The sequence below is a fragment of the Podarcis bocagei genome (assembly GCF_964188305.1).
Source record: "Podarcis bocagei genome assembly, chromosome: 10".
NCBI lineage: Eukaryota > Metazoa > Chordata > Lepidosauria > Squamata > Lacertidae > Podarcis > Podarcis bocagei.
Genome location: NC_138135.1, coordinates 52,865,205 through 52,885,716, shown reverse-complemented (window position 1 = coordinate 52,885,716; position 20,512 = coordinate 52,865,205). Strand labels below are relative to the sequence as shown.

Below are 20,512 nucleotides of genomic sequence, written 5' to 3'. Positions count from 1 at the left end.
TGGAAAATCAACACAACCCAGGTGGTTAGGAAGGCCCAACAGAGACTCCATTTCCTCAGGGTCTTGCGAAAGAACAATGTCAAACAAAAATTGATGATCTCCTTCTACTGGTCCACAATAGAAAGTGTCCTTTCATGCTGTATTACAGTGTGGGATGCTGGTTTGACAGCCACGGACAGGAAGTCCCTACAGAGAGTGGTGAACACAGCACATGATATTATGGGCTGTCCCCTGAGTTCACTAGATGACATCGCAGGAGACTGCTGCCTCAGGAGAGTGAGGAAAATTCTTAGGCACGACCTAAAGCCCGGCCAGCACCTCTTTAATCTCTTACCTTCCGGGCAGTAGATACAGAGGTATAGTCAGCTGCACCCACAGGTTAAAGAACAGTTTTTATCCATGGGCTGTTGGACTGCTGAATGGGGGAAAAAAATAGTGGTGCAATTGACTTACGACAAGCACACAGAGTGTGAACAAGACTGAGTGTATTGGGGGGGGGGCTTGATTTAATTTCACTGCACACAGGTGGTGTAGTGACAATAAAGGATTATTATTATTATTTGCCTTTTGACAGCTTGGGGGAGGCTTCCCCCCTCCAGGAAGCCTTCCCTGAGCTGTCAAAACTAAGGGGGAAGGCCGCTGGCAAAGTGGCACAGCTCTGCCCTTTCCCCCAATGGCTCGGGGTAGGCTTGGGAGTCAAGGGTGGGTGGCACGCCGAATGTCACCCCCCTCAGTGATGACACCTGGGGTGGACTGCCCCCACCGCCCCCCTTCCTCTGCCTCTGGAGTTGGCAAGTGGCGTGTGCAGGAGCTGAGCCAGATGGATGGATGCATGGATAGATAAACATAGAAACAGATGAGAGAGAGAGAGAGAATGCTCTCCCCTGTTATTGGACTGGCAACTGTTTGGCTGCAGAAAAGAAAGTGTACAGCATTTTGCTCCATGTTGCTTTTGTGATCCAAAAAATGTGTGCACAAAGGGTGGCAAAACTGACAAGGCTCTCACCTCTGCAGGGAGTGAGAAGCCACTTCCCCTGACGAGAGATTGTCAATTTTATTTCTGTTGTAAAATGCCTTTGGACTTTCTGCAGAGCTAAGGGTTGAAAGTCTTGTCAGTTTCATTTCCCTGCTCTTGGAAAACAATTCTCAGGAGTTTAACTAAGATGCTCGTTTCATTTTATTCCTTTTAAAAGCTTACAACCCAAATGAACTCAAAATGACTCACAATGTAAACACCTTTTTTATTTTTTTTAAAAAAGTGAACGAAGGAGGGGGGAGTTCAAATAACCATATAAAATAAGGATGTAGCAAGGGCCAACCAAAATAGTGAGCTCCAGATATTTTGGACTACAACTCCCATCCCCCCTGGCTGTTGGCTATGCAGAATGGGACTGATGGACACTGTATTTCACAACATCTGAGGTCGCCAAGTTGGCTACACCTTACAAATAAAATCATGTCAAAAAATCCGAGTTACAGGCAACCATTTATGTGCGTTCAATATGCATGTGACCGTGTATATGTGCATTGTGCCAAACCTTGAAGTGACCCGAAAATGGGGTGTTTGTTGGATTTTTCCATGGTGTTTCAAATATACACAATTTTACTGACACGCGTGGTGCCTTGGAACGTAACCCCCACGTAAATGGGGGGTTGTCTGTATAAGAAAGTCATAGAAGAGAAAAATATTAAATGTGCAATGCTTCAGCCTGGTATACCTGAAGAAGCGTCTCCACAGTGTCGTTCAGCCCGGACACTGAGGTCCAGTACCAAGGGCCTTCTGGCTGTTCCCTCCCTGCGAGAAGTGAGGCTACAGGGAACCAGGCAGAGGGCCTTCTTGGTAGTGGCACCCGCCCTGTGGACAACCTCCCATCAGATGTCAAGGAAATGAACAACTATCTGACCTTTATTAGAAGACATCTGAAGGCAGCCTGTATCGGGAAGTTTTTAAGGTTTGGTGTTTTATCGCTTTATTATTACTATTATGAATATTCTGTTGGGAGCCGCCCAGAGTGGCTGGGGAAGCACAGCCAGATGGGCGGGGTATAAATAAATTATTATTATTATTATTATTATTATTATTATTATTATTATTATTACTCGGGACGTGGGTGGCGCTGTGGGTAAAACCTCAGCGCCTAGGACTTGCCGATCGTATGGTCGGCGGTTCGAATCCCCGCGGCGGGGTGAGCTCCCGTCTTTCGGTCCCAGCTCCTGCCCACCTAGCAGTTCGAAAGCACCCCTGAAGTGCAAGTAGATAAATAGGTACCGCTTTATAGCGGGAAGGTAAACGGCGTTTCCGTGTGCTGCGCTGGTGCTGGCTCGCCAGAGCAGCTTCGTCACGCTGGCCATGTGACCCGGAAGTGTCTTCGGACAGCGCTGGCTCCCGGCCTCTTAAGTGAGATGAGCGCACAACCCTAGAGTCGGACACGACTGGCCCGTACGGGCAGGGGTACCTTTACCTTTACCTATTATTATTATTATTAGGCAAATTTATTTGTGAAGAGGTGTGTGTGTTTGTGTGAAACAGAAACCACTGCAGCAGAGTCTCATGGAGAACCGTTTTCACTGTAGGTGGTGTGTTTGAGAAAAGCTTGGCCAGTTTCACCTCTTCATCGCAGGGACTCCATTATACAGCCTGTTGCAGAGTTGCGGGCAGCATCTTGTCAGTTTCATCCCACTCCTTTTTGAAGCTTTTTGCATCTTTCTTGAGGTTCAAGATGTCAGGCCCAATTGCCTTCAGGATCCGGCCCGCGGACTGTCTGTGAATCGGCGTGGGGATTCTGTTCGTTTGGGCTGCGCCATTTCCCCCCCTGTGCCATTCCAGTTCCCCCACTCTCCCTCACATGAAGCATGGCAGCACCTCCTCCCTCCCTCCTCCTGGCTTCTCCCCGCCCTGCCTAGAGGAGGAAGGGGGCTGGGCTGAGCTGGCTGAGCACCATTTTGAGTAGCCCCTCTCCGGAGCCAGCCCTTTCACACCACTCATCTTCCCTCCTCCGCTGCTGCCACCACCCTGGTGCTCCTGTGTACCAGAGAACGGAGCAGATGAGCTCGCTCTGTCTACCAACAAGAAGCAGAAGCACAGCGGTGGCGGCGGCAGCCCCTGGGAAGGTAAACGCAGCGGCTGGGGGGGTGGGGAGGAGGACTACTTGTCCCCCTCTCCTCTTCTTCCAGCTCCCCCCGCTCTGGTGCCGCTTCTCTGGCCCACCACAAGGTCTGAGGGACAGTGGACCGGCCCGCGGCTAAAAAATTTTGCCGACTCCTGACCTAGACTCTGCTTATCCCTACCTTACCCACCAACCTTTATGTGTAAGAATGTGAACATTCTCTGCACCCGCTTATTTATTTATTTATAAATAAATGAAGTATTTTAAAATGGGGTGAAATCATAGCTGTCAACTTTTCCCTTTTCTTGCGAGGAATCCTATTCGGAATAAGGGAATTTCCCTTAAAAGAAGGGAAACGTTGACAGTTATGGGTGAAATACTGAGTTTAAAAAAAAGATCGGCGTAGCAGAAACATTAAAGCGACTTTCCATAAAGCTATCGCAACCTGATAGGGTGGCTGCAGGATTTCAGGAGCTGATGCTGCCATGCTTCTGGCAGAAACCTAGGCAGGATATTAGGGAAGCAGTCTGTCTTAACGGACATTGGGATGTGCTGACCAGCAGGAAGTAGGAACAGACAAAAGCCCCTTGCAATTTACTGGAAACAAGGTGGGGATAGTATGACCCAATCCTTTGAGGAAGCAAATGGAAAACACATTATTATAACTGCATCAGAAGGATTGGCATGATTCACTGGCCATGATATGGGAGAATATTTGTTATGCATCCCAGCATCTAGGCAACGATGACACACACAGAGGTTCTGTTGAAGTCCTTCTGTGGAAGTTAGGCTTATCAATGCTTCTTAGCCAAATCAGGAAGAAATGGAGGGGTGGGCTGTAGTTCTGTGGTACATAATTTGCTTTGTAGGCAGGAAGTGCTGGGTTGAATCCCTGGCATCTCCCAGGTAGAGCTGGGAAATGCTTTCTTGTCTGAAACCCTTAAGAGCTGCTTCCAATCAGTATATAACCCTACTGAACTAGATGGATTGTTGGTCCAGCTCAGTAGAAGACAGCTTCCCTGTTCAAATCTAAGACTGATATTATGTGGCATACTGGAATACCGTGGCCACCCCACCATGACTTCCAAGCAGCCCTGCCAGGTTCAAAAGGCACCCAGCCACCCCGGCAAAATAAATGGAATCCTTGTAGAAGGCAATATATGAATGTGACTAGGAAGAGACCAATCCGATGTCTAGGGGTGTGATCTTAGACTCACAGCCTCTCTGTATTGACTATGAATCTGTATTGCCTTTAGCAGCAGCTACACTTGTCTGTGAATTCTGCTGTCAGGTGCTTGCTTGCTAAATTATCTATCCATGATCTGACAGCTTAATTATGGCAGCAAGACCTATTACTGGAAATGAAAAGAATCAATTTCTGATTATGGTTTGTAATGAAGCTCAGCAGGGGCCCAATTTTGCTCCTTTCTTTCTTTTCTTTTTTTCTCATAACAATTGAAGAAATCTGCCTGTATTAATTCTGTACCGCCAGCTGCTGCTCAAGGTTTGAAAGTTAATGGACTGCAAGGCACTCAAAGGTACTCTCAGGTCACTGACCAAAGACTATTCCTGTTTGGCATGAAGACATAAACAAGGTGTACTGGGTGAATTTAAAGTGAATGAATTCTCTCACAAAAATTGAATTGGGACCTATTAGATTTCCCTTTGATGATACTGGTGGTTGAATCTTCAATAGAATGCATACATGATTGTGATTCCCTGCCATCAGGTTCTTAGACCAGATGGTACATACCCCAGCCAAAGAGTCTGTTCAGCAGCCACAGCTTTTGTAGCTGGAGTCAGTCCGGGCCCTGCCTTCCCAGACCAGGTGGGAGAAGGCAAAGAGCTCTTCCAGGACTCACAGCCAAGATGGTACAAATAGTAAAGTACATATAATTTAAATGAATATTTCAGAGGATAAATAATTGGTGGTTTCTTTTCTTTTCTGTTCTTTGTCACCAGGACTGGGAGTTTCCACATTTTATGGGTGATGTTGATGTCAATCTACCTGGCTTGCCTGCTGCGCACTTTCAGTTTAGATTGCCTTATTGCAAGAAGATTTTAAAGGAGGAGTATCACATACATATAACAGGTATGTTAACATTCTTTGCTATCCCCTTCTTGGTATTTAGCTAGGCTAGGAATGCAGCGCCCACCCACCACCCACCCCCGCAGTGATTCTGAAGTGGTGTAGTCCAGAATCCAACCTTATTCTGCTTTGCTTGAGCTTTATCTCTGTCAACAGTCATGGGAAAGCACCTCCAGGACTGTACCACTTCAGAGTTGAAGTCTTGCATGTCTAGTTTGACGTGGATGATGGAACAAGCTTGTTTTCTCCTGTTCATGAGAGTAGGACCCAAACCAATGGATTCAAGTTTCAAAAAAGAAGATTTCAACTAAACATCAGGAAGAACTTTCTGACAGTAAGAGCAGTTCAGCCGTGGGACAGAGGTGGTGGACCCTCCTTCCTTGGAGGTTTTTCAGCAGAGGTGGGATGGCCACCTGTCATGCTTTAGCTGAGATCCCTGCATTGCAGAGGGTGGACTAGATGGGCCTTAGGTTCCCTTCCAACATGATAGTCCTATGATTCTACGTAGATGGCATTTCTGGGGATTATGGGAAAGGACTCAGCCATGCAGCCCCACACCTGTAGCCTGAAATAGTGCAGGCCTGAAACAGTTTCACTAAAACCACCTGCTGTTTCGTGCAGACCAGGCCTTTCAAAACAGCTCTAGGATGTGTGTCTTTAGGAATCGCAGGTTGCACCATGTCACTGCAGATTAGTGCAGCTATCATCTGTTGTCTGCTTGTATCTTTTTCTGGCCTCTCTTTTGTTCTCATTTTGGAAGGGCTTCCTGAAACATACAGCGATGCTTTAACTAGAAGCGGAATGACAGCTGTAAATCAGGGTTTCCCAAAATTGGGTCTTTAGCAGTTTTTGGACCACAATTCCCATCATCCCTGACCACTGTTCCTGCCAGCTAGGGATGATGAGAGTTATAGTCCAAAAACAGCTGGAGATCTGAGTTTGGGAAACCCTGCTGTAGGTGTTCCTGGCACTCAAAGGGAAGAAGGAGGAGAGAATTTTCTGATAGCAGAAACAATCTCTAACGTTAAGAGGAATCTGAATTTCCAAATGGTTCTGCTTTATGATGGAATAATGGCATTTAGATGACACGATATTCACCAATGAATGTGCACATTTTTTGTTATGTATTAGCAACTATTATGAGGAAGCCTGATCAGTGTTGTTTTTAGGATTTATACACCCCCTCTCATTTTGAGAAAAATATCAAGGTGGCTCACAAATGAGTAAAAACCAAGTATAAATCAGATTATAAAACTATAGCTACCCATTATTAAAAGACCTAATAAATCCAATTGCATTGATGTAAAAACCTCAGTGGTAGCTCCATATTAAAAACTAATCTTTCCTGGTTATAAACAAGTGGTCACGAAGTTGGCACCAGGGAGATTTCAGGACAGCTGAAATGTACATCAGTGCATAGCTAGACAGGAGAAGGAAATATGCCCAAAGGCCTGGGGTAAAGAGGCAGGTCTTGACCAATCATTGAAAATCATACAGGGATGGTGCAAGTCATTTCATGGCAGAGAATGCCCTCTCACATGCCACTGCCCCTGAAACCACAGTCGGCAGTGTCACTGCCATCAGGGCCACTCCCACTGATCTTACCCAAGACAGGTCAATGTAGGAGCAGGTGTTCCTTCAGATATTTGGGAGCCAAGTTGTATGTGAGTTTTACATGTCAATGTTAACAACTTAATCTGAGCTTGGTAGTGAATTGGCAACCAGTGCAGATCTTTTAAGAGCAGAGTAATATGCGTCAGATTTCGGGGAGGTGTATTTTTGGTGGGATGAAAGGAAGGAATGAAAGGAATGAAAACATAGATAACTGTGTCAAGAAACTGACAAGCATCTTGGACTCCATTCTCTTTAAGTATTTCTGACCATGGGACCATTTCTGGCCATTTCTGACCCTTAAGCTTTTGAAATCAGCTTTCTCAAAGTACATGTCTGACTACACTCAGTTTTCCCTTGCCGGTGTCTAATGAAACCCAAGAGGATATAATCACTTCCTCCCAAGGTTATCCTGTACATTCGCTTCATCGATCAGTTTCTCCCTGTTGGTGAGTCCCAGGTCCAAGAGAGAGTACTCCCTTGTTGCTTCTTCCATCTTCTGGGAAATGAAATTGTCAGTTGAGGAATTTGTTGGACCTACTACTACTGCTGCTACTCCTCCCTTTCTGTTTGATCTGTTCCATTTGAGCAGGTTGTACCCCTCAGTTTCTACATTCCAGCCATCCCATCAGGTTTCAGTAATGCCTACTAGGCCATATTTACCATCCTGTATTTAGAGCTCAAGTTCTTCTTGCTTGTTTCACATACTCTGTGTATTCTTGTAGAGGCAACTGAAACCATGAGTCATTCCTCCACACACTGCTGCCTCTATACCCCTCCATAGGGAGTCACCTGCCAGTATGTTTAGTGGGAGAAGGTGTAGCAGATCCAAACCATAACTAAAAAAATTATAGTGCAGGCTGTGGCATTTAAAGATCTACTCTTGGTCGAAAGAGCAAAGATAATTAAACATTTTCTGGTGAATGCAGCAATCAAGAGGAAACAGGAGGTGCTGTTGGGATATTGATTATGCCACTGACAATGAGATACCTTAATATGGCAGCTGGAATTTGATGTTCTTTGTTTTCATTCTAGTGCTCTTTAAAAGTAGGCTGTTTGTGGTTAGCCAATGTCTCTTCCCTCTCCCAGCCTCTATAAACTAATGGGGATATTTTTTGTGCGAAGGGCATAATTTAATTGGAGAATGAGCACATGAATAGGGATTGTAGAATGCGTTTTTTTCTTCCAGCTCAGAATTAATAAGTTCTATTTATTAGATTTCCTAGACAAATCAGTCTATTTGAATTCATGTCACATCGTTTGAGTTGCAAGAGCCTGCTTTATCTCAGCTCTGTGCCATTTTTTAGGAGAATCATAAAGCACATCAACTCGGCATGAGAAAATCCCTTTGGGTGGGCTTTGCTAGGCCCATCTGTTGTTAAATCAATGCTGGGTTTTGAGCTCAGTTCTCAAACTTTGGAACTTTCTAAGCTTTTTGTGTTGCTTGCAGACACGCTGTGATTTCCCTGTCCAAATCTAGATGAATATATACAACACCTGAAAATATTTCAGGTGATGTGAATTACTGATCAAACAGGTTCTTTGGAAATGATGCACTCTGTATATGAAGTGGCTATGTTTGTTATTCAGTCCATTTGGTGCAAAATGAATGCCGTAGCTATGAAACCTGCCGAGGCCATGCATAGATCACAGAAGCTGGCAACAAGAAATGGGTATTTTTTCAGCGGATTAAATAAAAACAGGAAGGGAATATACCAAACTGACAGCAACAAAATTTACCCATGATTCTTCCATTCCCCCCTCCCTTTCTCCAAGGGAGAAGTTCACGACACACGGACCAGCCAATAGGCTTTAAATCATGCCTTCTCTGAAGTATTTTGTTGTCATAGAAGAACAGCCAAATGGAAATGGCCTCTCTCTCTCTCCTTTTAAAAAAACTTTGAAAAAAGCATTTGGGAGGACATCCCTGCCTGTTACCCAGTGTTCTGGCACTGCCAGGAATGTGTCCTCCAATTGTGCAGCAATAACTCACTGGAGGAATTGGAAATGGTTCTCTGCTTGTAGTTGGCAGGACATCTAAATAATTGGTGGCACTTGGAAGATGAAGTGGCCTGGAACTGGCTGGTTAAAGGTCTCCAGCAGTGATTCAGCAGAGGTCTATGAAAAGCCAGAAGTTGCTTGTGATGTATTTTTCAGATCATTGGCGTAAGATTAGCATGCAGAACACAGAGAGAACAGTTCTAATAGATCTAAGGAGCTAATGTGGTTCCCTTCATATGATGCTCAGTTGCAGCTTCCATCATCCCTGTCCATGGTGGCTGGAACGGATGGCGGTTGGAGTCCTACAACATCTGAAGGGCATCACATGGACTTTCTCCTGCATTAGAACATTCCTGTCCAGGATAAATACAGAATTCCCAGCAAACTCAGATTTTAAGTCACATTTCAGAAACTATTTTAGAGTTTGTTTTGTTGTTTGTTTTTTATAAAATTTTTATTGGGTTTTCACATTTTATATTAACATCACAAACACACAAAGACAAACATGTATAATTTCAAATCCTTACTTTCTTAACCACATTCTCTGACTTCCCCGCACCACCCCTTCATACATCCTAATTCCAATAGTTGGCTCAGCAAGATCTTACTCTCATCTTCACAATATTATTATAATCATTTTTTAACTTAGTTCTTCTTAATTAACCAATTTTAACTTATACATCAGTTATAATCTTTACCTCCTTTTCTAAGGTCGACCTAAGTTCCCTTCCACAAATTTCCCAATTTTAAATATTAGTTACCGAACACACTAAACTTAAAAATCATAAAGTTATCCTCCTTTTGGATTCAGAAGCTCTCACCCCCCTCTTTCCCGGTTTCGATCCCCCGAAACAAAAGATATCCACAATATCAGTTCTTAGCCTGGATTTCTCACGTCCGAGGCCTTCAAATCTCCATCAGTCCTTCTCCGCCGGTTTTGTTGATAGTCCTTTATGTTGGTCATCGGGTCTCGAAGGAGCTCTATCCCAGTAAGATCCAAGTTTCTTCCAGCCAGCCCTCCATATTCGAAAACGGAGCCCCAATCATATTTCTTGCTTCTTTTAAGTCCAGATGTTCCAAGTGTCCCAAAGGCTTCCCCTTTCATCTTGGACAAATTTGCAATCCGTAATTCTTCCGATCCCCACATAAAGGGATCACTCCCTACTTCCTTCTCAATTTCAGTCCAAATTCCCATAATCCGAATATTATTTTCTTTGTAATCCACAATTTCCTTGTTTTCTTTATATTCCACAATTGTAGGCCTCTGGTTGGCCCTTTCCACCAGCAATATTTCCACTCCTCCTTCTCTCTCCTCTAGTTCTGAAAAAATCTCTTCTGATTCAGCTGCAGAGTTGTTTTTTGTCAAGTCCTTAACACAGTCAACAGGATTATTTACTTTAAAATTCAAGGTCACAAGTTTTGTAGCCATAGCTGTGCTCTGGTCTTGTAGCATTCCCACGAGAAAAAACATTTTTTCTAACTCGGCCTGTAATTTTCCATCTGCAGCCATTGTAATGTCTCAGAATCCCCCCTAGAGGGATTCTGGTTACTTAGTAGTCCTTCTCCAACAGTCAGTAAATTTATTTCTTCTTTGTCTCCAACAACTTGAGATCAAATGTAACTCATCTAGTCCTCAAAGATAGTAAATAACAATTTTTTCTAGCTTTAAAAGCTCATTTGACAGCTCCTTTGACAGCTGTCAAACTCCTTGTGTCTCCTCAGCAGGCTCGCTCACGGATCGCTCCCGGATCCGGGGGGGGGGGTGTCACATCAACTTCTAAGATTCAGTTCTCATCCTCCAGCACAAAACTTCTAATGCCAATCGTGAAATTAATAACTTTTGTCTCACAAAGAGAGAGATGGTCTCTCCACCTTAGTTATCCAATTCTTGCTTTAAATGTCTGTAGGAAGGGGGGAGCGGACTTCCTTTTAGCACTCCCCCGATCGTTCCAAATTCAAGGAAAAAGAGATTTTTAAAATCCAAATTCCGTACTACTCACGGGTTATTTCTTTTTCAGTCCAAATGTTCAAGGAAAAAAGTCAGCGCTCTCCGGCCATGGCTCGCGGCTTCACTCCACTGAAGTAGCGGTCTACTCACAGCACCACGCCGCTCTCCGCACCCTCTCCAAAGCCTTTAAAAAGGCTTCTTTGTGGGTCAGGGGGGCACAAATGGTGCCCGCCAAGTCACCAAGTCAACAGGCTTCGGCGCCTGTGGTTTCTGAGGGTCCCCGCGTCGCCGCCGCAGCAGGACCCGTCCTCAGTAGAGCCGATTCCCTCCGGAGCGCGGAGGGAATCCGCCATTAACCAATCACGCTAACCCGGAAGTCTATTTTAGAGTTTGTTTTGGTCCAGACTTTGGATTTTCTGGAATCCTGACTGAGAGCCAGTGTGGTGTAGTGGTTAAGAGCGGTAGAGTCATAATCTGATGAACCAGGTTCGTTTCCCCGCTCCTCCACATGCAGCTGCTGGGTGACCTTGGGCTAGTCACACTTCTCTGAAGTCTCTCAGCCTCACTCACCTCACAGAGTGTTTGTTGTGGGGGAGGAAGGGAAAGGAGAATGTTAGCCGCTTTGAGACTCCTTCGGGTAGTGATAAAGCGGGATATCAAATCCAAACTCTTCTTCTTCTTCTTCTGAATTTGAAATGGCTCCTGACCCTGTTGTGGGGCAATGAGATTAGGCCGTCACACCAGATACTCAAAGACATGATTTGGCCCCAAACCCAGATCAACAATGTCAAAGGACATTCATCTCTCAACTTCATTTTCTGAATAATATTTAGAAATATGTCTTTTTAGTACCGTATTTGCACTCCCCTCTCCCCACCAAACACCCTTTGTTGCTTGAAATTTTACCTTTAGGCATCCTTTCCTGTTGTACTTCAGAGTTTCTAAGAATTGTCTTGGTTTCAGCAGCTTTCTTTTGATCCTTCCAGACCATATGAGATCCACCCATTTCTTATGGGTTTGGGTTTGGTTTTATGGGACGAGGGTTATTTTGCTTTTGTTTTACCTTTAGCACACAGGCTGAGTATAATTAGTTTGCGAAAGGAATGCCAAATTTGCATTTTCAGCTACCAAGCATTCTGTAAAAATCAGGTTGATAAATGTGATACCTGATTGGCTGTGAGTGTGTGACCAGATAAATGTGAATTGCCTGTAATGTGCAGGGGGGGGGGACGTTGTCTGAAGCCCGTTTCATTCTATTCAAGTTGTCGTTCTTGTTAGATTGGCTCCATTAATGGAAATCAAATCAATGTGTTCAGAACAAAATCTATCACCTCAACCATGTGGTCTATAAACAAGAAAAAATATCTTGAAATCCCTGAGCATGACATATGTTAATTGTGCATGGTGGAGCCAGAGTGTCACGGAATGGAACACCTCTTTTAACTAATTGTCCCCTTAATCCTCAAATTGAACTCTGAAGTGAGGGAGCCACAAGACTGGAGAAGGTCAGTGCCAATTACTCTCCAACATTGCTCATCAGGTCTCTGTCAAGACCAGCATGATGGAAACATCAACAATACTGATGTCTGTGCCCTAATGTGCACCATTATTATTTTATGCTCCAGTAACACCCCCCCCACGCTATGACTTCTCCTTAAATCCCGTTTGTAGCGAGGAGTTCCAAATGTGTGTTTTAGTCCATGTTAAATATTCTTCGCTCTTGCTTCCATTCTTTCTTCTTTCTGTGTGCATAGAGAGATCTTGCGTTTTTGCATCTGCTTAACTCATCTGGATTTCCCTTGACAGATGGCTCATTGCAAACGCATGTGCTTTCTTTCCTAGGCAGCAGTTTATGTAAATACACAGCATAGCCTAGTTTCCATGGTACCCTGGGAGATTTGTAGGACTTAGAAGTAAGTTTGGTTATCCACTCTCCTTGTTAAAATAGATTCAGGGGCTAGACTAGTTCCTTTCTTTAAAAAAGTCTATTTATTATCCAGCCACACTGGATGCATAGTTTGGATCTATAAAGGTCCAGGTAATTCAGATTCAAATATATAAACACTTGCAATATTGAGCAAGGGGATGTTTAATGAGCATCTCCATGATTTTGGCCAAGATCTCACCAAAATCATACGAGAACTTGCAGAGTGCACAAGATCTTGCATGATTTCAGCCGAGAGCTCACCTTAAATCAGCACCAGTGCCAGAATCGCTTCTCTGCCAGTGCAGATGTGGCAGTGGGTGGTACATGTGACAGTGGCAGGACCAGTTATGGTGGTGCTGGTGCTGGTGGCAGCAGCAACAGGGCAGAGTGGCACTTTCCATTTTGCTTCAAGTGGCAAAGTGGGATGAACCGTCCAGGAAAATACATTGCATGTAGAAAGTCCCAGGTTAAAACCCTGGCATTGTCAGAGTTCGTGCTGAGAAGGGCCACACTGAGAAGGAATGGTGGGAACCTCCCCCTCCCCCTGCTCCATATCCGTATCCTGAATCTTCCCAGGAGCAGGAGGACGGTATAGATTTGGAACACTGGTTTGCAGAGGGACATAGTTCAGAAGGCAGAAGCTGGGAAATACTGGATGGGGAACAGCTAGGAGATGAAACACTGGGAGAGAGAGAGGGTGAACAAATTCACTGTCTCTGGAAAGCATTGCTCCACTCTCCCCAAGGTCAAGAAGAGCTGAGAAAATGGCAGAACAGAAAGCACACAAAGCACAGAGGGTACATACTCAGATCACAAGATGTAGAAGTGATGTAGATTAATAGGGATGTAAGGGGGAAGGATCCTTAATTGGAAGCACTGCCATTCCTAGGAAATGGGTCCTTTGTTCTCTCTCTGTGATTATTAAAGTTTCTAACTGGTAAGAAGACTCCTTTTCCTTTATTCTGCTTATCTACTGCCACGAGGAAGGAAGTCAATTCCCTGAAGCCTGACAAGCATGTACAGTTAAGAAAGAATCTTGTAGCAGTCGATGGGAAAGGTATTTGCTCCCTGAGACTGTGGGCTGCAGATCCAAGTCCAAGATAGTCAATACCACACCCTCCAGAAGTTGTTGGATTCCAGTTTCCAGCAGCCCCAGCCAGCACGGCCAATCATCAGGAATGATGGAGACATTAGCTACCCCTTAAAGAGAAAACAGGGGGCTTGGTGGATGAGTAATCTGAGCTGGTATAAGACAGCTTCTGAGTTTCCCTTATGGTATAAAGATTGACAATACGCTTACAGTCATTCCAACTGAAATAGATATGCTGGAGATCAATATGTACCATGCTAGAAAATGCCCGCAGATTTAGAAATAAAGGTCAGCAAAGGAAACCCAGTGTTTTAAGCAACCAAGTTGTATCCACCAGACTCCAAAAGAATTTCGCTGCTGGTTGTCATCAGAATAGGGAGGCTGGTGGTTACAGCGAAGGCGGAGGATGCGTGTCTGGACTGACTGCAGGCACTCCAGACACAGAGATGCCTCGGGGACCCTGTGGGCAAAAATAGAAAGGTCAGAGGTCAAAGTGAAGCAATCCAAGCAGAGCGGTTGTTCCAGAAGGTCTCTGAGGGATTCCTGTTTTGTTCATCTGTGTACAGTATGTGTGTCTGCAAACATCCTTGCAAGGCACTCAATAGCAGCAAAGTGCTTTCTGGAGATACAGACAGAAGCATTTGATGCTCCTTGCGATGGCTGTAACTGAGATGAGAGGGCTCAACAAACAGCAGCATTTTGAAATGTTAGCTACTGGAAATCCACACAGACAAAGAGCTGGTCCTTAATTTGCTCTTTTTGCTCCATCCCGGGAATGGGAAACAGAAGGCCTGAATGGCTTTGACACCCGGAAAAAATTCCTCCGAAATGCAGCCACACAGGGCTTATGCTGACCAGGTGGGAGGAAAGAACCCTCATAAGATAGAAGTGATAGATCCATGGTAGCCGGCTATTCTCAGGAGAGATGGATGGCTCGTTGTAGGACAGAGGGATAAAGGCAGAGCAATTTGTGTGTTCACATGTTCTGGCAATTCCCAGGACATCTGACCAGGGAGCATCCAGACAGCAGTTCACATAGATTCAGCAGTTTGGAGCACCTGAGGGGCAGCTAATTGAACACATTTATGAGGAGGTCGTTTCCTTCGTAGCTGGAGATCAAGCACTGTGATTGTGTGGTTGCCACCTTTGGGGAGTAAAGAGGGAGTTTTTGTGGTGACATGGTAAGCAACAAAGAAGCTCTTTGTTTCATATGTGAAGGCTGCCCAGCTGAAGAACACAATTACCGTATTTTTCGCTCTATAACATGCACCAGACCATAACACGCACATAGTTTTTAGAGGAGGAAAACAAGGAAAAAAAATATTCTAAACGAAACAGTGAATGTATGATTTTTGTGGTTCATGCTGTGGCCACAGACATGTGATCTGACAGTGAGTTTGGAGTAGACCAATGCAAAAATCCCGAGGATCCATGTGGATCCATGCTTTGTAACCATGGAGGAGGGAAGGAAGGGGAACCATGGATCCTCTGCTCACGACTGCAGCAGATCCCACCACCACCTGCAGGCATTCGCTCCATAACACGCACAGACATTTCCCCTTACTTTCTAGGAGGAAAAAAGTGGTATTTCAAGGAGGGCAAGAGCAGTCAGAGAGATTTGATCAGGAAACTGTAACACTAAGTTTTGGCAATACTGTCCAATTTGTAAGTTCAGAGAAGACAAATACAGGGTTCTTAAAATTTCTTCTCTAACCTTTTTCCCTGCTCCTTAAAGATATGTCTCATGTTCCTGTCAGGGCTCTCCTCACCTGGTGGAATGATGAGATGAGCAGAGCCATGGACGAAATTGTTCCTTCTTCTCCTTCATGGTTGCTATGCAGTATGTAGGTCACATTGGTAGTCTAATGACCTATATGCAATGTAATGTGTCAGTGACTAGTGCTGGTGGGGTAAATCTCAGTCTAAACCTAACCAAACGTGGTGAAGCCACATTATCACCAAGGGTGTAGGAAGGGGGGCGGTGGGGGCAGGCTGCCCTGTGTGTCATCCCTGAGGGGGGGGGGTGACAAAATCCCCCCGGACACAATCGCCACCACACCAGATGGCACCCCTGGCATGATCACGGTCGCGCCAGATGGCACCTCCTGGTGCAATCACCGCTGCGCTGGATCTCACCCCCCGGCACAAACACTGCTACGCCGGATGGCAACCCCGGCACGATCGTGGCCATGCTGGATGGCACCCCCAGCACAATCGTCAGCACACCAGATCGCCCTCCCAGCATGAACACCGTCGTGCCGGATCACACCCCCCAGGCCCAATTGCCCCGTCCCCTGGGCAGATCACCCCACCCCAGGTGGGCGGTATGTGCAACACTCTAGGAGCCAGAGCGGATAGCTCGGCCGCTGATTATCTCACCTGCCATGTGGCACTGGTGGCGAGGAATCTTTCCCCACAGTCCTTCTTGGTAGTTCCACCGTGCTCAGAATTTGAGGGTGGTGGCCCAGGAGAAAGCATTTCTGTGGCAGCTCTTAAATTGTGGCACTCCTTCCACAAACAGGTGTGCTTGGCACCTTTATTATAGCGTTACTGCTGTATATTGAAGATGCACCTCTTTGCAATAACCCATTGATATATATTGTAGGACCCATCCCCCCTCTCTCTGTCCCTCTCTCTTACATAATTTCATTAAACTAGATTTTTAAAAAAGATTTTCAAGACTCATCCTCTTCTCTTGATCATAATATCTTGTAAACAATTTTTAATATTGTATTTTTAAATTGCTGTAGCCTTCCCAGGACCTGATCATTAAGGGCAGGAAAGAATTGTTGTTGTTGTTGTTACCTAATAAGAAGGAAGCATCAGATACAGCAGTAGTGTTAGGCAAGCATAACATAGACCAGTTGCTACAAATCTCTAGCCTTGAATGCTTGACTACTGGAATTTTCTGCTGCATAAATGCCTGAGGCTTCCGCCTTCTGCCCTCCTTGAAGTGAGTTACATAGAATCTAGCAGTCACCACTGTAGCAGTAGCACTAATTCTGAACAAATGAGGGATCAGTCCTAGTGACACTTTAGTAACCTGCATGATGGTCCTTTAGATGTGGTCTTTATTTTTCTGGAAGGATTTTTGTGTCCCGAAACAGCTGCTCTTTAGGTTTATTGATCTACACTGCATCTCCTAGTATTTTAAACCCACAGGTCACCTACAGATGAATTCAATTTGTTGTACTTCTGGGTTTCCGTTCCCAAATGATTTATTATAAAACAAGGCGTAATTCTGAAACAGTAAAACTTTTCCAGTCACCAATCTGACTCTACTGCGTATTTAATTCAAACCTCATTGTACATATTAACTGAAAATGCTCTGTTCATAGTCTTCTGAGTGACTTTGCCTGTACCTTTCACTGTCCTGGTACAGATTGACTCATCATATGCTTTCCTTATTTTTCTTTCTGCTACAGGCAAGTGGTTTAACTATGGAATCATATTCCTTGTTTTGATCTTGGATCTGAACATGTGGAAGAATCAGATATTTTACAAGCCCCATGAATATGGTCAATATATTGGTCCTGGCCAGAAGATTTACACAGTAGAAGACTCAGAAAGCTTGAAGGACCTCAACAGAACCAAACTGTCTTGGGAATGGAGGTCAAACAACACTAACCCTTTGACCAACAGGACCTATGCCGAAGGTGACATGTTTCTGCATAGCCGGTACATTGGTGCGAGCCTAGATGTCAAATGTCTGGCCTTCATTCCATGTCTACTGGCTTTCGCACTGTTTGGCTTCTTCATCTGGTTCTTTGGGCGATTTCAGAAAACCGACCAAGGCATGGAAAATCTTGACAAATCGTACACACGCATGAAAAGGAAATCGCCATCCGATGTGGCGATGACACGAGAGAACACCCAGGTTTTAGCAGAGGAGCCCTTAAGCTGCGAAGATCCACATTTTATATCCATCAAGTCAGACTTGAGCGAGATCGTCTTTAATTCTTCCCTCCTAACATCAGAAAACCTTAGCGCACATTTAAGTGAACAGCCAAGCCCCCTGCAACCGATAAGAGAGCCTCCCGTACCTAAGAATAACTCTTTAACCTAGTAACATCTCTTTTGGAATGAGTGAAACAAGCAATTGTGGTCAGATTTCATTGTTAACTTTTTTGTAAAGTGACAGTTTACGTAGTCTAAAGAACAAGAGATACAACCTATACCCCAACGGTGCTCAACATGTTTTTTTTTCTATGGCTTTGTTTTCTACTTGTATTATAATGACTTGTGCCTATTGTATTATATCAAACATTCCTTTATAGATTGCTTCTTTCAAAAGTGCAATAGTGTACTAGATGACAACCTGCAGGTTTAAAATGCTGCTTTGGTGGTGCCTTGAAACTTTAAATGGTCCTTCTGACTCCAGCATGGGGAAGAGAACTGACGCTGTCCTTTGCAACTATTTTGAAAGGGCACTTTGGTTTATAGAACGTGGCTAGAGAATGTGTCGTCCACTAGCTGAACTTGGTAAGTCTCACTCCAGAACATCCTCCTCTGCCCCTTCTAAGACTTGGATGATAGTAGACTCTGTGGGGCAGCAAAGGAATCCCTCTGTTTGCAGACTGGTGTGGGAAACTGTTGAGAATCTGCTACATCCTACAGACCGTCCAATGTGGTTAGCCAATTCTGTGCACTCCAGATAATATGAACTACAATTCCATTCCTCCCTTGCCACTGGCATGCTGACTATGGGTGATGGGAATTGGAGTCCACGACATCTGGAGGGTAGTGGTCTACATGGTCTACCCACAATTTGGAGCCTCACTTGATGAGTGTTATCAACAACGCAGGCCTGATGTCAACGGTCAATGTATTTGTGAAAGGGTTCCTCATAAGCAACGGCAATGAAAGCCCGGCTTTTATTTACGGATGCATAGAGCCAATGACTTCAACAGCTGGACTTCAAAGAAGCATGTTGATTCCCTTTTAATTTTGCTGGCTAGCTTCCAGAGACAAACGCCGATTCATAACATCAGTCTGATAATGTAGCATGGGTCACTGCTTAGGGACATGTGACTTTCTCCACAAGTAATTGCAGTTAGATGATAATACCTAATTACGTTTTCCATAATTAGAGATGAATTGCCACTCGATTAAAAATCCTGCCCTTCTCCTTTAGGAGCAAAAAGGTTAAAATGCAGTGTTGGTGGGACAAGTCAGGATCTTTGCCGAAACCAAAGCGATGCCAAAGAACCAATATTGGGAATGTGCTTAAAGCTAGCAGGGTGCAGCATTTGCAGTGCTGATGAACTCCGATGTAAACATGCACTGGGGCAGGCATGGGCAGAAAGTAACTCAGCATCTCAGGGTGATTTGCAGTAGATCAGCAAGAGTTCATCATTCTCAAAAAGACTTCCCACCTCCTAAAATCAGGTTGCTGAAACATAAAAAGCTTGAGGAGGTGGGGAACCAGGGATTGAATGATGTGTGAAAGGACTGTTGAAGCTATTCCGGTCCTGAACGCAAATCCTTGGGCTGAACAGGTGCTTAATATTAAGTATACAGAAGCCCAACCCTCATCCCCTGGTGCCATCATTTTGCATCCAGCTCTGGTTGGTGGATCTCAAAGTCCAAGCAGAAAACAAAATAGATCCATCAGGCCTGATATCTGGCTGCCCCTGCATTTGGGTGTACCAGCAGGCAACTTGGGCAATGCCACCAAGGGAATAGACTTTGTTGGCTGGTTGTGGTACGAGGACTGAATGCATGAAATAGTATAGCAAATTCTGTGTTGTTTTGTTACTCTGAGGAATTAACACGGTGTCCGCTAATAAAAAAGAAAACTGAGAAACAAAATCAAGGTGTAATTGTGTTTATTTTCTCTTTTGCCTTGTTAGATAATAAATAAACAAATTCCTAGTTATTTTATTTAATGCTTTTTTCCTCCAAGGAGCTCAAGGGAGTTCTACTTGGCTCTCCCCCTCCACATTTAATCACTCACAACAACCCTGTGAAGTAGGCTAGACTGAGAGGCAGTGACTAACTCAAGATCACCCAGTGACCTTCCTGGTCAAATGGGAATTTGAACCTGGGTCCTATTCCAACATACTTCTTCTTCTTTGGCGATCCCTCATAGCCAAGTAAGATTGTCTTCCGTAAACACGGTTTTAACAATGAGTCCGTAAGTGACTGTGGAGGCCAATTCTGGATCCACACGTCCTTCCACAGTGGGGACATTGGTTTCCAGGCAGGAGTTGATCATCGTGTGGATTTGCCAAGCATGCCTTCCTCCTAGCACGTTTCTCCCTTGCATCCTGAGTTCAAGTGTCTTCAAAGCCTTTGGTAAAAGCTGTTCTCCAATTGGAGTGCTCGCAGGCCAGTGTTTCCCAATTGTTGGTATTTATACTACATTTTTTAAAAAAATTGCCTTGAGACAGTCTTTAAAACTCTTTTGTTGACTGCCAGCATAACACTTTCCATTTTTACGTTTGGAATAGAGTAGTTGCTTTGGAAGACGATAATGAGGCATCCGCACATGTCAGTCCAACGAAGTTGATGATGAAGAATCATTGCTTCGACACTGGTGATCTTTGCTTCTTCCAGTACACTAGCATTAGCTTGACTGTTTTCCAAGTGATGTGTAAATTTTTTCGGAGACACTGTTGATGGAATCTTTTGAGGAGCTGGAGATGGTGTTTATAAGTGGTCCATGTTTCACAAGCATACAGTAAGGTTGGTAGTACAATAGCTTTGTAAACAAGCATTTTGGTTTCCCTGCAAATGT

The 20,512-nt window shown here is 44.5% G+C and overlaps 1 protein-coding gene across 3 annotated transcripts in view; it reads left to right on the top strand.

Moving 5' to 3' along the window:
• TMEM117 (transmembrane protein 117) overlaps positions 1-19,584 on the top strand; it is a 233,791-nt gene extending 214,207 nt beyond the window's left edge. For 2 of the 3 annotated variants that reach the window (XM_081211694.1, XM_081211695.1), the window contains exons 7-8: positions 5,070-5,199; positions 17,199-19,584. In XM_081211694.1, the coding sequence (XP_081067820.1) occupies positions 5,070-5,199; positions 17,199-17,839 (771 nt within the window). In that variant the 3' untranslated portion in view covers positions 17,840-19,584. Of the gene's footprint in view, positions 1-5,069; positions 5,200-8,583; positions 9,216-17,198 lie in introns of those variants that run through there. The other variant, XM_081211696.1, reaches the window with a different exon arrangement.
• Positions 19,585-20,512: the final 928 nt, after the last annotated feature.